Consider the following 18,015-nt stretch of genomic DNA (forward strand, 5'->3'; position numbering starts at 1 on the left):
TAAGGAACTCTAGAGAAGTGACTAGACTCTAAAGAAACTCAAGAGAAACAACTAGGCTCTGAAGGAACTGTAGAGAAGCGAATAGGCTCTGAAGGAACTCTAAAAGGCTCTGAAGGAACTCTAGAGAAGCGACTAGGCTCTTAAGGAACTCTAAAAGGCTCTGAAGGAATTCTAGAGAAGTGACTAGGCTCTGAAGGAACTCTAGAGAAGTGACTAGACTCTAAAGAAACTCTAGAGAAACAACTAGGCTCTGAAGGAACTGTAGAGAAGCGACTAGGCTCTGAAGGAACTCTAAAAGGCTCTGAAGGAACTCTAGAGAATTGACTAGGCTCTGAAGGAATTCTAGAGAAGTGACTAGACTCTAAAGGAACTCTAGTGAAGCGACTAGGCTCTGAAGGAACACTAGAGAAGCGACTAGGCTCTGGCGAATAGGCTCTGAAGGAACTAGGCTCTGAAGGAACTCTAAAAGGCTCTGAAGGAACTCTAGAGAATTGACTAGGATCTGAAGGAATTCTAGAGAAGTGACTAGACTCTAAAGAATCTCTAGAGAAGCAACTAGGCTCTGAAGGAACTGTAGAGAAGCGAATAGGCTCTGAAGGAACTCAAAAAGGCTCTAAAGAAACTCTAGAGAAGCGACTAGGCTCTGAAGGAACTCTAGAGAAGCGACTAGGCTCTGAAGGACCTCTAGAGAAGTGACTAGACTATGAAGGAACTCTAGAGAGGTGACTAGGCTCTGAAGGACCTCTAGAGAAGTGACTAGACTATGAAGGAATTCTAGAGAAGAGACTATGCTCTGAAGGAACTCTAAAAGGCTCTGAAGGAATCCTAGAGAAGTGACTAGGCTCTGAAGGACCTCTAGAGAAGCAACTAGGCTCGGAAGGAACTCTAGAGAAGAGACTAGGCTCTGAAGGAACACTAGAGAAGCGACTAGACACTGAAGGAACTCTAGAGAAGAGACTAGGCTCTGAAGGATCTCTAGAGAAGCAACTAGGTTCTGAAGGAACTCTAAAAGGCTCTGAAGGAAGTCTAGAGAAGTGACTAGGCTCTGAAGGAACTCTAGAGAGGTGACTAGACTCTAAAGAAACACTAGAGAAACAACTAGGCTCTGAAGGAACTGTAGAGAAGCGAATAGGCTCTGAAGGAACTCTAAAAGGCGCTGAAGGAACTCTAGAGAAGCGACTAGGCTCTGAAGGAACTCTAGAGAAGTGACTAGGCTCTGAAGGAACTCTAGAGAAGAGACTAGGCTCTGAAGGAACTCTAAAAGGCTCTGAAGGAACTCTAGAGAAGCGAATAGGCTCTGAAGGAACTCTAGAGAAGCAACTAGGCTCTGAAGGAACTGTAGAGAAGCGACTTAGCTCTGAAGGAATTCTAGAGAAGCGACTAGGCTCTGAAGGAACTCTAGAGAAGCGACTATAGGCTCTGAAGGATCTGGTAGGGGTGGGGGGTCTAAATAGTTTCAATTCTTTCGGAAAAAGGAAAAGGGGAACTTATAGGGGATGAATGCTTATTATGGAAAATGTGGTATTTTAGATATTTTAATATCTACAGATCAAACTTCTTATTTCTGGGAGATACTTAGGGGAAATATATGTTGGATATTAGTTAACAATATCATACACTATGCTGTAGATAATAAAATTATGGTTATGTTACTGCATATTTATTTCCAAAAAGCATTTGACTTGATCTTCTCGACATTTATAGACAATGTAATAAATAATTTATCTTTGAGGAGGGTCTCAAGAAATCAGCAAAAAGCATTTCATGAGGGAGCTAATTCACTTATTAATCAGAAACTCATTGAAGGAAGCAATATCTCTGGACTTGATTAACTTAATACATGTATAGGGAGAGAACCCATAATATGGATGGGTAGGCACATATTCAACGAATATATTTATTTTCCCGAATAGAATTTGGATTAGGACAATACAAAGTTTACTCTATAAGGTATTGAATTAAATAAGGATGTTGATACAAAATTGTAACGCTAATATCAAAAATGTTTGAAAAAGAATGATTATGGCCCCAATTGGAAGAGTTGACTGAAAATGATCCTCATAAAATCTTTCATGGAAGGACTAACATTGACATGGATAAGAAGACTATAAAACAACTAGTAAGTGGCATCTAACATCTAGGGATTTAGATGAATTCCCTTTTTTTAAAGTTTTATTATCAAATGTTAAGCACCACACTCTTAGTCACACATACCCAGTCTTACTAGGTATTTAGGCATCTTATTAAATGTTACACTAATAAAGAAAAGTTTCATTTTGTAACTATTTATATTACTATTTTAATAATATGTTTAAAGTACAAAATTATTACAAAATAAAATAACATCACCAACACAAGGACTACAGAATGGATATATTTTATATACATTTTTTAAATTTTATATATATATAATTGATATTTAAATATTATAAATTTTAACATTAGTTATTAAAACATCTGAAATCTTATGTGATGTATTATTAAATTAAATATGATCAGCTTCCACCTTAGATAGAAGGGTTAACCACAGGTTTAAGTTCAAGTTCTTTATTACTTTAAGTCGGTTGACTTATCAGTTATAGCATATATACAAAACAATATGATACACAAACAACATACAATATGATATACACACACACCTCTCTCTCTATTGTAAACCGTACAATGGACCTCTCTATTGTATACAGTACAATATACCTCTCTATTGTATACAGTACAGTGTACCTCTCTCTATTGTATACCATACAATGTACCTCTATTGTATACAGTACATTGTACCTTTCTCTATTGTATACCGTACAATGGACCTCTCTATTGTAAACCGTACAATATACCTCTCTATTGTAAACGGTACAATGGACCTCTCTATTGTAAACCGTACAATGGACCTCTCTATTGTAAACCGTACAATATACCTCTCTATTGTATACAGTACAATATACCTCTCTCTATTGTATACAGTACAATGTACCTCTCTCTATTGTATACAGTACAATGGACCTCTCTATTGTAAACCGTACAATATACCTCTCTATTGTAAACCGTACAATGTACCTCTCTCTATTGTATACAGTACAATATACCTATCTATTGTATACAGTACAATGTACCTCTTTATTGTATACAGTACAATGTACCTCTATTGTATACAGTAAAATGTACCTCTCTATTGTATACCATACAATGGACCTCTATATTGAAAACTGTACAATATACCTCTCTATTGTAAACCGTACAATGTACCTCTCTTTTGTATACCATACAATGGACCTCTCTATTGTATACAGTACAATGGACCTCTCTATTGTATACACTACAATGTACCTCTCTATTGTATATCATACAATGGACCTCTATATTTAAAACTGTACAATATACCTCTCTATTGTAAACCGTACAATGTACCTCTCTATTGTATACACTACAATGGACCTCTCTATTGTATACACTACAATGTACCTCTCTATTGTATACAGTACAATGGACCTCTCTATTGTATATATTACAATGTACCTTTCTCTCTATTGTTTACAGTGCAATGTACCTATTTCTCTGTTGTATACAATACAATGGACCTCTCTCTATTGTATACAGTACAATGTACCTCTCTCTATTGTATACAGTACAATGGACCTCTCTATTGTATACCATACAATGTACCTCTCTATTGTATACCATATATTGTACCTCTCTCTCTATTGTATACTGTACAATGGACCTCTATATTGTATACCATACAATGTACCTCTCTTTTGTATACCGTACATTGTACCTTTCTCTCTATTGTATACAGTACAATGTACCTCTCTATTGTATACAGTACAATGTTCCTCTATTGTATACCATACAATGTACCTCTCTCTATTGCATACAGTACAATGTACCTCTCTCTATTGTAAACCGTACAATGGACCTCTCTATTGTATACAGCACAATGGACCTCTCTATTGTATACCGTGCAATGTACATTTTGTATTTATGATTAAAATTCATTCAACAGAACTTGTTAAAAGATTTTAAAACATTTAACCCCTGTGACCTTGAAAGTCGAACAAGGTAATTAAGTTGAACAAATTTGTGACTGTGACTGCGAAAATGGGGCCAGATGAGGTAAAATCAGAAATTGAGATTTTGATGTTTTCTGAAAGCCAACAATGTGAGAAATAAAACCCCAAAAATATTAGTTACCAATCTTTAACTTGATTGTGGAGAAAATCAAGATTATGCAACATGTAATTTGAACAAAAACACAAAATCAAATAATGATATATACACACGACTGTATTTTATTCAACATCACAGTCATGTAACGTTTATGTAATTACAAGGTAGAATTAAATAAAACTAAGTTAAATATATTCAAAACAGTTTACAACTGCAAAATATGATATGTATTGTTTATTACCACTATCAACAGAATATATTGAAATTATTTATAATAGTTGGAGATAACTGAAGATAAACTTAATAGTAGAAACATTGAAAATACAAAGTTCATAACTTTGTCTTAATCTCACAATGGTATACATATGTATAGTCAATCTGTTTATTATGATCCTACAAATTTCTGAATGGTTGAGTTAAAAAAGTATATAGGTACATGAATTAGCTAACAAGATTGACAAATAATACATTTGAAAAAAAAATAAAAATATTCATATAGGCAAATACCACCGAAGAAGGTTAACTATAAAGGGTGTTATTACATGACATGGTGCTAATTCCCAGCCCTGATTGGAGGAGCGACGTCACATGACGAGTCTGTAAATATGTTACAGACCTTGTTCTATAAATAGAAAAGTGTTACAAACCTCAAACTAGAAATAGAAAAGTGTTACAGATCGCTACTAAAAATTAGCCGAGGTAATTTCCCAGCCAGTCTGTAAATCTGTTACCATGCATTCACAATACAGTGTACTAAATTCAAATACAAATGAATTATCTCATCAAATTCTGAACTATGTTAATATTAATGATGAAATTAAATATCACATGAATTGAATCTGAAATTCAATTTTAGTTTATGTTATTTTGTATTTGAAGTCCTACACTCTGTGATTCCAAAATGGTCCATGCCATCCATGTGCTTATGCCATGAAAAATTATTAATCTTATCGTAAAATGTCATATAATAAAACAAGTGTGGACTTCAGTTTCGGTCTATCCCTGATTTACGAACTTGGTCTGAACAATAATCACAGAGGCCGAATAGACCTCACCTGAGTCCATAATTGTATAATAATCATTTGATTCATAATTTTTTTGAAATCACAATTCTTTTTTGCATTGCTATAATAATTGTCATTCAACTATTATCTTTTAATTATCAAAGTCAGGTTGGTAGACTCACTGAAGTATTTAAAATACTCAGCTCTAGCAACATTAAGATGAATTCGTCATATAGAATATACAATAAAGGGAGATAAACCACAGTCACATATCATTTTTTGGGGAAATGCTGATATACACAGTTTGCAACATTCTCATTTCATTGTAGCGAAATAAGTGATTGATCTTGGATTTAGAACAATTTTGAATATATATATGTTTGCCACACAGGCACTAGGTCAGATACTACTTACTAGTAATGCAAAATATTTTGAATTATAAATTCCAATATACACACATGATACAGCAACACTATTTTTGGAATAGTCATCTCTTTTGACTTAGGTCTCTTAATATATTAGTGGCACATTTTCAAACATAATAAATTACCCAAATAATGCAAGTTAAATTGCAATGTCACATCAACATTGCAGTTACATAAAATCATTGCAAAATAACAAAAATGGATCATATACATAATAAACAGAATTTCAAACTTGTTCCTGTTGCACATGATCATGTATTGTTACATATAATATTCACGAAACTGAAGATTGTTTCATAAAACTTAGTATGTAACTTATTATGAGAATGAGTTACATATCTTCTAACGTCACAGTACCCAATGCGGATCCCTATTATTGTGACGTTATATCTGTAATCCAAACAATTCTGATTTTTTTTTAGATTAAACTTGCACAATGACGCACATTTCAGTAGTTTGATAGTCATAGTAAGGGTTTATCTCAACAGTAGACCTTTTCGCTTACTAGGATGATTTGGCATGTCATTAGTTTCATCAACATTGACTTCTGACTTTGGTACAACTGGTTTCGGACATGTACTGTTCTTTGAGCATTCTGACTTACAGAATTCTCTAATGTTATCAAACAAATACCACTGCCGTGATGGGTCAAGTCCTACTGACACTTTTTCAACTGGCACATCATTCCCAGAGGGCAGGATGTCTTCGCATTTCAGTAAGGTTCTTTAAAGGTTTAAAATATTGTTTTAAATACGTCTTCCAGTCTGTGAACTTAATGGGTTTGTCATCATCTTGCACCAACTGGGGGATGTTATGTCCATTTCGTGACGATTTCATTACTGATAGGGCAACTTCTTGCAGAGTTTCCACAACACTTGATCTCCAGCGCAGCTTCCACACACCGAAATGCCAGTCTGGATCAAACTTTGTGTGACCAGCTATCTTCATGGAATACCGGATCGTAACATGAAGACCTGAAAGCAAATAAAGAATTCTTGAGATTGATAAAATTAATGTATACAATTATAAAAAAAAACCCAGCTGATTGATTGGTTAAATTTTATGATCTTTGATTTGAACGCAGAACTATAATGAGGGCAATAATGTGAGTCAGATTAATCATTGTTTCTAGTCCTTACATAAATTGCAAGACAATAATTTCCGATATGCAGTCATACAACTTCCACTCAATTTTGACTGTTGTGTTATGTGAGAAATGTTATTTATTAATTAAATGTTTGTTACTGTTAACTTTCCAATCTTGTTCGTTAACTAATCAACTTAATTAGATATTTATTGATGACAAACTGTAAGTCAATGTCCGGACATAATGGCAACTTTATCTCCATGACCATGATGCTGGAAACAGTGATGGACCATGCTGACAACTGAGTTAGCTCCCTTGCCTATCCCAGAGTTTTCTGCCTCATCCACTAAATAGAAAAACTGCTTTCCTGTCAATTAAAATAACAAATAATAATACAAGCATAAACTAGTATTGAGTATGGATCATATTATTTGAACCCAGGAGGTTAGAGGCCTGTGATATGTAGTCCAAGACCTCAACCACTGAGCCACTGCAGACCCCCCATTAAAAACAGTATACCTTTTATAAATACTGTATGTAACATAAGCTGTAAAGTGGCTCAAACCAGGTGCCATGTATAACAAGGTCTGTACTCTACCAACTGAGCTGAAGAAAAGTTTTCCCTACTGAAGTGAGTTATTTTAAGGACACTTTTGACCAGCCATAAATATGTACGTACTTAGTATAAGTGTTTCCTATAATTTACCTGAGCCCTCCGAGCAGATTCCAAAAACACTGCACTTCCTTGGTGTCTTGAAGAAGATAGGACCTACTTGCTGAGCGTGATGGGGATAATGGACTTGCTGTGCATAATCCCAAGAATAGTTGAAAGCTCCATCCACTGAACATGGCGGATTACCTGCAAGGAAAATTAATCACTAAATTTCCGTTTTGTAAATGATTAAATCAAGCAGTGTTGGAGTATTAGTGGATTGGCGGCAAATTTGCGAACGACGCCACATTGTCTGGAAAACCTAACCTTCTTTAGCCAATGGTAACGCCTAGATATATCGGTTGACCCTCGTGTCGTTCAAAACATTACGAATGCGATAGGCCAATTCTATTGCGTGAATTTCCGAACCGAAAAGCATCAAGCAGTCAGACATAAAATCACACTTCACTTTTCACTCAGTGTAATACGTCGTAATAAGTTTCATGAAATCATAGTGTTGCATAAAGCTTATAGACTTGGATTTTTCGAAAAGATTTTGATCTTCGAACAGGATTGACCCCGTCACAATATATTATAATATTTTTTCTTCGTCAACAATACACGTGGTTTTAGGACATAATACCACCAGATCTGGTACGTTCACCGGCATCAAGATGTCAAGGTATAATATATTATCGATATTATCCTATGGTCACTGAAATCAAATTCAATTCAGTTATCTACAAAAGTTTTATTTATATTTCGTGTGTTAATCTGGTCGTCGTGTATTAATCTGGTCGTAGATCTAAATGTAGTTATGAACTATATATACATTGATGTAAGGATTTTTGAAAAAAAACTTAATAGACAGAGAGGCACTTAATGATTACAAAACATGATTTTTAGCCTATCTTTAACCATCACACTGGCAATAATCCAATACCTTATATAGAAGTATTGAAGTATCAATACAGGAAAGTGCCCGCGCATCACAAAACAAGCCTAGCATAATCTGTTTCATACGATTGTAGTCCTCATATAAACTCATTATTAAGAAGTAAAATACACTTGAGAATCAGGATCAAAGTTGGGAGCAACGTTTGTGAAGGGTTGAATAAACATAAAACGTTTCGGAATGAGAAGGCGGAATGATATGTGAGTAAACCGGACTTAAAATAACCTATGAAAATCAATTGTTTATTTGGCTCGAGCCCGGCACGGTAGCCGTTACTTTGTTGATGCCGCCCCGACAGCCCGGGCTTTCACCTGTGTGAAGTACCCCTTGTCCCCCTAGTCTAACATAAAGATGACAGTGTAAAGATTACTTAATTGAAGAAATTATGTTGAAAATTGACTGAATTAAATCGATTTGAAAGGGGTAGTATCACAATTGTTTATTTGGCTCGAGCCCGGCACAGTAGCCNTGAAAATTGACTGAATTAAATCGATTTGAAATGGGTAGTATCATAATTGTTAATTTGGCTCGAGCCCGGCTAGGTAGCCGTTACTTTGTTGATACCGCCCCGATAGCCTGGGCTTTTACCTGGGTCAGTACCCCTGTCCCCCTAATCTAACATAAAGTAGACAGTGTAAAGATTACTTATTTGAAGAAATTGTGAAATTATGTGGAAAATTGACTGAATTAAATCAATTTGAAATGGGTAGTATCACAATTGTCAAATAAATAATTATTATCTTGACCATAAGTACTTATTGCACGGAGCGCGGCAGATAATGACTTTTTTCGTTATTCAAGGGGCCATAACTCGATCGCCAAATAAATGTTTTCTTCTATTTCCCCTAATGGGCCCACCTATCTGCCCCAAATAAGGGGGTCCACACATCACAGTTTAAACAAAATTGATGGTTTTGTCCCTAAGTATGCTTCTGACTGCATTTGATTTAAATCCCTTCACTTTTAATTAATAGGAGAAAAAAATCCTCTATTCCCCCTATTGGGCCTCGCCCCTTTGCCCCCAGAGGGGCCACACCCTTTCTCCACAGTCAGACAGTTTATCTGTCACAACCATTTTATGGTTTCTTTGCATGGATAGGAAGGTAGGATTTTAAGGAATCCAAAAGACAATTTGTTTAAACTTCATAAACAGAAACTTTTTCCCACTTTCTGTCACTTTAAATTTATCAGACAAAAAAATGGACTTTAAACACTTCATATAGTAGTGGGAAACATAAACTAATATCTGCCTGAGTCACTTTTGCCTTAAATGATTTCAATAAAGTAAGCTACTATTACAAAGTATTTACTCTGAATTCTTACCCTTAGAGTAGGAAGAACTGCGAAAGTCAAGATCCCTCTCCTATTCATTCCCAATATTAAAAAAAAAAGTCTTTATTGATTCACTTTACCAGGCAAGTTTCTGTATGGATTTATTAAATTAGATACAAGATACAAGAAACTTTTCTTGTCGTATATATGTATGTAACGTGAAACATTGTCTATGGGATACTGCCCAAGAGAGAGAGAGAGAGAGCTGGAGATATCAGCCGAGGGAATTCAACCCATCATTTTAGTATTAAGAATCAGGAGCAGATCCAGAATTGTTTTAGAGGGGTGTCGCCATTCCAAATTTTGTTACTTTCGCAGCTTATGTATATACCCCTCTAATGTTACATTTTACACGATTTACCAATTTATATTTAATTTTGAAATCCATAATTTAATTTCATCATTCAATTTTTCAAAAAAACACTTGGCTATGAAGTTTACCATGCCTAGCTTCCAGTTATCATTAAGTAAACAGATATTCCTAATTTTATAAGAGCAATGCTGTTCTCAATATAAACTTATAAATAGTGAAACAGTTATTGAATTAAGGTAAAAGCTAGGATTGTGTCGCCATTTCTCAGTAGAATTTCTTCAAATTTTGTAGTTATTTTGCTGTTCTCAATATAAACTTATAAATAGTGATTGCAAGCCTTTGTTGTTTGTTTTCACAATTATAACCATTACTATTATCCATATGTTGTAAAGCGCCTTGGAGTAATTTTATAAACTATATAGGGCGCTATATAAATGTTGTATATTATTATTATTACCAGTTATGAAACTTTTACTTTTACAACCCTCTCAAAAAGCTTTTTTTTCTATCTTTTGCTAACTGCCAATTTTTACTTTTTTTTTCTTTTCTGATTAATCATATATTTATCTAGCAGTAATATGATTATTTATTTACTATATAAACGCACACCCACTAGAATAAAAGTAAAAACTCGCATACACCGTACGGACCCCCTGGATAATCTCGGCCTTCAGCCAAGCCCGGTAAAAGAAACAATGCACTGTAACTCACGGAAGCAGAGATGTTTCTCTACTGCCGGGTGTAACTGGTTGTCTGAGACCCGGGGTACATAACGAACACAACATATACCTCCCTATTAGAACATTAAAATACACAATAATTGCACTTTCAAATAATACAATAAAATACATTTTATTTTACAATACTATCGAATAATTTTTTTAACTTATTACTATTATAAGCCTTCTTGGCCGCTTTCGATCGCCCTCCCATGAAACAAAAACATTAGTCAGGAACAATAAACCCAGATGCAGCGATTAGTGAAGATGGGCTACGCCCAAAACGCCAAAAAACACCTTCAACCACCGTTCTAGGTTTTACTTAGGTTGCAGTGAGACTGCTCATCAGTATATCAAGACTACTCATCAGTATATCAAGTCTGTTCATCGGTATATCAAGACTGTTCATCAGTATATCAAGACTGCTCATCAGTATATCAACACTGTTCATTAGTATATCAAGACTGTTCATCAGTATATCAAGACTGTTCATCGGTATATCAACACTGTTCATTAGTATATCAACACTGTTCACCATTATATCAAGACTGTTCATCAATATATCAAGACTGTTCATCAGTATATCAACACTGTCCACCATTATATCAAGACTGTTCATCAATATATCAAGACTGTTCATAAGTATATCAAGACTGTTCATCAGTTTATCAGGACTGTTCATCAGTATATCAAGACTGTTCATCAGTATCTCAAGTCTGTTCATCAGTATATCAAGTCTGTTCATCAATATATCAAGACTGTTCACTAGTATAGCAACACTGCTTATCAATATATCAAGACTGTTCATCAGTATATCCAGACTGTTAATCAATATATTCAGACTGTTCATCAGTATATCAAGACTGTTCATCAATATAGTGGGACAGTGTTCATAATTATAGTCAGACTGTTCATCAATATAGTCAGACTGTTCATCAGTATCTCAAGACTGATTATCAATATATCAAGACTGTTCATCAGTATATCAAGACTGTTCATCAGTATATCAAGACTGTTCATCAATATATCCAGACTGTTAATCAATATATTAAGACTGATTATCAGATATCAAGACTGTTCATAAGTATATCAAGACTGTTCATCAGTATATCAAGACTGTTCATCAATATATCCAGACTGTTAATCAATATATTAAGACTGTTCATCAGTATATCAAGACTGTTCATCAGTATATCAAGACTGGTCATCAATATAGTCAGAGTGTTCATCAATATAGTCAGAGTGTTCATCAATATAGTGGGACAGTGCTCATCAATATAGTCGGACTGTTCATCATAAATCAAGACTGGTCATCAGTATAGTCAGAGTGTTCATCAATATAGTCAGACTGGTCATCAGTATATCAAGACTGGTCATCAATATAGTCAGAATGGTCATCAATATAGTCAGCGTGTTCATCAATATAGTCAGACTGGTCATCAGTATATCAAGACTGGTCATCAGTATATCAAGACGGGTCATCAATATAGTCGGAGTGTTCATCAGTAAAGCCAGACTGTTCATCACTATAGTCAGAGTGTTCATCCATATAGTCAGAGTGTTCATCAATATAGTCAGAGTGTTCATCAGTAAAGCCAGACTGTTCATCACTATAGTCAGAGTGTTCATCAACATAGTCAGACTGGTCATCAATTTAGTCATACTGTTCATCAATTTAGTCATACTGTTCATCAGTATAGCCAGCCTGTTCATCAGTATAGCCAGACTGTTCATCAATATAGTCAGAGTGTTCATCAATATAGTCAGAGTGTTCATCAATATAGTCAGAGTGTTCATCAATATAGTCAGACTGGTCATCAGTATATCAAGACCGGTCATCAATATAGTCAGAGTGTTCATCAATATAGTCAGAGTGTTCATCAATATAGTCAGACTGTTCATCAGTATAGCCAGAGTGTTCATCAATATAGTCAGTCAGAGTGTTCATCCAGTCAGACTGTTCATCAATATAGTCAGAGTGGTCATCAATATAGTCAGAGTGTTGATCAATATAGTCAGAGTGTTCATTAATATAGTCAGAGTGTTCATCAATATAGTCAGAGTGTTCATCAGTATAGCCAGACTGTTCATCAATATAGTCAGAGTGTTCATCAATATAGTCAGAGTGTTAATCAATATAGCCAGAGTGTTCATCAATAGTCAGAGTGTTCATCAATATAGTCAGACTGGTTATCAATATGGTCAGACTGGTTATCAATTAATTCGGAGTGTTCATCAATATAGTCAGACTGTTCATCAATATAGTCAGAGTGTTCATCAATATAGTCAGAGTGTTCATCAATTTAGTCAGAGTGTTCATCAATATAGTCAGAGTGTTCATCAATATCGTCAGAGTGTTCTTCAGTATAGCCAGAGTGTTCATCAATACTGTCAGAGTGTTCATCAATGTCAAGCCTGGTCGTCGTCAGTATAGTCAGAGTGTTCATCAATATAGTCAGAGTGTTCATCAGTATAGCCAGAGTGTTCATCAAAACTGTCAAAGTGTTCATCAATAGTCAGGCTGGTCATCAGTATATCAAGACCGGTCATCAGTATAGCCAGACTGTTCATCAATATAGTCAGAGCGTTCATCAATATAGTCAGAGTGTTCATCAATATAGTCAGAGTGTTCATCAATATAGCCAGAGTGTTCATCAATAGTCAGATTGTTCATCAATATAGTCAGAGTGCTCAGTGGCAGTGAGACTTGTATTTGTGGCATTAACTGATAGTACCAATGATGAGAATATTTCTTTAAAATATCAGGTACTCGTAGCTGTTTCCTGTTCATTTATAATTTACTAAGCTGCTTATGTTTCTTTACAAAACAAAAGATTCTCTAAGTTGATGTGAATCATAATAAACAACATGGACAAATAAATGATTTTTTCATATTTATTAGATACAAAATAAATGAGATATACATATCGCATTGTATAAACAGTTATAATCAAGACAATTGAAACATATATTGAAAACCTAAACCTATAGTCAATGAAAAATAACATCACATGCCCATCCAGATTATAACATATAAAAAAACAATTTTATAAACTGGCTATCGACAAGATACAGCATAGCACTAAAATAACTAACAAAATCATCAACCAAATACAGCTGGTAAATGTCAGTAGATATAAACTACGATATACAGTATATATGTTCACATCACAAGTCTCACAAAATTATAACTGAACAAAATCACTCACAGCACTAGCAATATGACAGTACATTTTAATACATAAAAACATATAACTTGTACATTTTATTCTTAATAATTTATACAGTAAAATCACAATCAATACATAATTAAGTGAATATTCACATGCCCCTAAAAAACAAATATTCACAATCTGTCGTTAAAATAAAATAAAAGTTACAGCACTGTGTCATTACAATATCATTACATAAAGGACAAATAACTTATGAATAACAATCTCTGAATGTCCAGCATCACACACCCCTCCAGAGAACACAGTAGTTGGTCGTAGACATCCTGGCAAGCTCGTCAGTTTCAACACTCCTTCTGGCTATGACAGGTGTCCCCAAGTCCACATCTCCTCCGAGGGAAGTCAGGATAAGGGCAGACAACTCCTGGACCTGGCGCTTCTTGGTGGATAGGTACTGGTCAAACATCCTGCGGACACCCTGGATGATGGACTTGCGGGTCAGTAGATGTAGAACCAGGCTGTGAGTGTCGTCCAGTGTGGAGTAGAAGAGTTGACGGTCAAGTCGGAGCAACTGGTCATCTGGAATGAAGATAAAAATTATTATGCCAAAAAATGAAAATGCAATACATGGTTCAGGGTTTGAATGCCATTGTTACTATTTATGGTAATATGTCAACCAATTCAGTGTCATCTCAAGGATTTCATTTTTCATTTTTTATAAAAATTGACAGAGGATGAGAATCATATAATTTTTCAGGGTTCCGTCAAAGTCAAAGTAACAATTACTATTAAGATGAATAATACAAACAATAAATGAATTTGCTTTGAGACATTTTCTGCAATTTGAAAGAGGCTATTGAGACATTGTTTGGGTCAGTCTCAATTTTTGCATTAAGTGAAATTTTCTGTTGACTTTATCATTTTGGCAGGCACATAGGGTAAGTAAAGTGATTTATATTACCTAAGTAATGTTTTTTGAAGAGGACTAGTAAAAATATCATTAACAGAAGAAAAACATTCTGCATTTTACTTGCAAATACTTACCTAAGAAGTTAACTTGCTTGGCAGCTCTGTCGTGGGCCAGCAACAGATTCTGGAGTTTCTGGGCATAGCAAACAACATCAGTAGTGGTCATCTCAGCCATGGTAGAGGTCAAGTAGTGGAAGGTAGTGAGTAGTTGATACAACAAGTGCTTATATAGACACTGGTTGCTTCAAAGGATGATTTTGATTGGTCCTTAGAATCAACCCCACCTACAATTTTACTCAATTATCACTTCAATTAGACTTCAAAGAATTGTACAGTTATATTTGAGTAGATTTTGTATTGAAGGTAAGATCAAAGGGGTTTCAGGTGTGGCTTGGTGTTACTGTACAGGTACTGCAATTAGGTTCTGTTATAGACTTAAGATCAAAGGTCTCTTCCCCAGGTATGGCTTGGTGTTGCTGTACAGGTAAGTTGATATGCTAAGATCAAAGGTCTCTTCCCCAGGTATGGCTTGGTGTTGCTGTGCAGGTAATTTGATAAGTTAAGATCAAAGGTCTCTTCCCCAGGTATGGCTTGGTGTTGCTGTACAGGTAATTTGATAAGTTAAGATCAAAGGCCCTTCCCCAGGTATGGCTTGGTGTTGCTGTACAGGTAGTTTGATAAGCTAAGATCAAAGGTCTCTTCCCAGATATGGCTTGGTGTTGCTGTACAGGTAATTAGATTAACTGAGATCAAAGGTCTCTTTCCAAGGTATGGCTTGGTGTTGCTGTACAGGTAACTAGATTAGCTGAGATCAAAGGTCTCTTTCCCAGGTATGGCTTGGTGTTGCTGTACAGGTAAGTTGATATGCTAAGATCAAAGGTCTCTTCCCCAGGTATGGCTTGGTGTTGCTGTACAGGTAATTAGAGTAACTGAGATCAAAGGTATCTTTCCCAGGTATGGCTTGGTGTTGCTGTACAGGTTATTAGATAAACTGAGATCAAAGGTCTTTTTCCCAGGTATGGCTTGGTGTTGCTGTACAGGTAACTAGATTAGCTGAGATCAAAGGTCTCTTCCCCAGGTATGGCTTGGTGTTGTTGTACAGGTAATTAGATTAACTGAGATCAAAGGTCTCTTCCCCTGGTATGGCTTGGTGTTGCTGTACAGGTAATCGTGCAGAGAATGGATGGTTAAGATGTATAACTTATTTTCCCCATGTATGGCTTGGCCTTACTGTACAGGTAATGACACTGAATACCGTTGATCAATTCAATTTATTACCAAATGTACATTGCATATAGGCGTACAGAAATATACATATTGATAAATACAAATATCTTGTACAATGGCGGAGAACATATAAGCAATAGATTCAATTCCATACATAATAATTACAAATTCATGAAATAGTTATGAGTTGGGGAACACTTTAAGCTTTTCCTAAGGTAACTTAGCGGACTCTTATGAAGCATAATTTAGTTGTTTATGAAATATTACAAATAAAGCCTTAAGTTAACCAAATTTCTAGGAAATAACAAAACTTCAAAGTCACCCAAGTCAAAGCAACAAATTCAATCTGTAGCTATATCAGATATCTGTAATTCACTTACAATTTATTTTTTAATTGAAAACATAACTGTAACTGAAATGGAAGTAGATATCAGTAAGGCCCCAAGTCAAAATATAGCCGGAATTTAGTTGAATCTACAGCAGGTTTTTAGTAGGAATTTTGCACTACTAAATCACTGCTGTACTCTGCTAAATCACTGCTGTACTCTGCTAAATCACTGCTAAATCACTGCTGTACCCTGCTAAATCACTGCTGTACACTGCTATACTATGCTAAATCACTGCTGTACCCTGCTAAATCACTGCTATACTAAAATCACTGCTGTACCCTGCTAAATCACTGCTGTACACTGCTGAATCACTGCTGTACCCTGTTAAATCTCTGCTGTACACTGCTAAATCACTGCTGTACCTTGCTTAATCACTGCTGTACACTGCTAAATCACTGCTGTACCCTGCTAAATCACTGCTGTACTCTGCTAAATCACTGCTGTACTCTGCTAAATCACTGCTGTACACTACTAAATCACTGCTGTACACTACTAAATCACTGCTGTACACTGTTTAGTCACTGCTGTACTCTGCTAAATAACTGCTGTACACTGCTAAATCACTGCTGTACAGCAGTTATTTAGCAGAGTACAGCAGTGATATAGCAGAGTACAGCAGTGATTAAACAGTGATTAACCAGTGTACAGCAGTGATTTAGTAGTGTACACTACTAAATCACTGCTGTACACTACGAAATCACTGCTGTACACTGTTTAATCACTGTTTAATCCCTGCTGTACTCTGCTAAATAACTGCTGTACTCTGCTAAATCACTGCTGTACACTACTAAATCACTGCTGTACACTGTTTAATCACTGTTTAATCACTGCTGTACTCTGCTAAATAACTGCTGTACACTGCTAAATCACTGCTGTACCCTGCTAAATCCCTGCTGTACACTGCTAAATCACTGCTGTACCCTGCTAAATCACTGCTATACTAAAATCACTGCTGTATCCTGCTAACCCACTGCTGTACACTGCTAAATCACTGCTGAATCACTGCTGTACCCTGTTAAAGCTCTGCTGTACACTGCTAAATCACTGCTTTACACTGTTAAATCTCTGCTGTACCCTGCTAAATCACTGCTGTACTCTTAATCAAACAAATAGTTGGTTAATTTATTAGTACCTACAGCAGGATTTGCGCAGGGATTTAGCAGATTTTTAGCGTATCAAATTTTCAAATGAGCAATACAGCAGGATTTCAGCAGTCATTGCAGCAAGATTTCAGTGAACAGCACAGTAGAATCTCAGCAGTCATTGCAGCGGGTTTTCAGTGGACAGCACAGTAGGATCTCAGCAGTCATTGCAGCAGGTTTTCAGCGGGCAGCACATTTGGATCTCAGCAGTCATTGCAGCGGGATTTCAGTGGACAGCATAGTGGGATCTCAGCAGTCATCGCAGCGGGTTTTCAATGGACAGCACCGTAGGATCTCAGCAGTCATTGCAGCAGGTTTTCAGCGGGCAGCACATTTGGATCTCAGCAGTCATTGCAGCGGGATTTCAGTGGACAGCATAGTGGGATCTCAGCAGTCATCGCAGCGGGTTTTCAATGGACAGCACAGAAGGATCTCAGCAGTCATTGCAGCGGGTTTTCAGCGGACAG

General features: G+C 35.9%; 2 protein-coding genes across 2 annotated transcripts; both read right to left on the reverse strand.

Moving 5' to 3' along the window:
- Positions 1-6,417: 6,417 nt before the first annotated feature.
- Positions 6,418-7,555, reverse strand: LOC110445765 (the record flags this gene model as incomplete). Its single annotated transcript, XM_021490546.1, has 3 exons — positions 6,418-6,567; positions 6,921-7,047; positions 7,387-7,555. Coding segments are annotated over 3 exons (351 nt in total), but the record flags the coding sequence as incomplete, so codon positions are not given.
- Positions 7,556-13,584: 6,029 nt separating this feature from the next.
- LOC110445764 lies at positions 13,585-15,018 on the reverse strand. Its single transcript, XM_021490545.1, has 2 exons — positions 14,866-15,018; positions 13,585-14,400 (listed from the first exon to the last, which is right to left on the reverse strand). Exons 1-2 carry the CDS (start codon positions 14,963-14,965, stop codon positions 14,105-14,107), a joined length of 396 nt encoding a protein of 131 aa, XP_021346220.1. The 5' UTR covers positions 14,966-15,018; the 3' UTR covers positions 13,585-14,104.
- Positions 15,019-18,015: the final 2,997 nt, after the last annotated feature.

This window comes from Mizuhopecten yessoensis, unplaced genomic scaffold (assembly GCF_002113885.1).
Source record: "Mizuhopecten yessoensis strain PY_sf001 unplaced genomic scaffold, ASM211388v2 scaffold2359, whole genome shotgun sequence".
Lineage (NCBI taxonomy): Eukaryota > Metazoa > Mollusca > Bivalvia > Pectinida > Pectinidae > Mizuhopecten > Mizuhopecten yessoensis.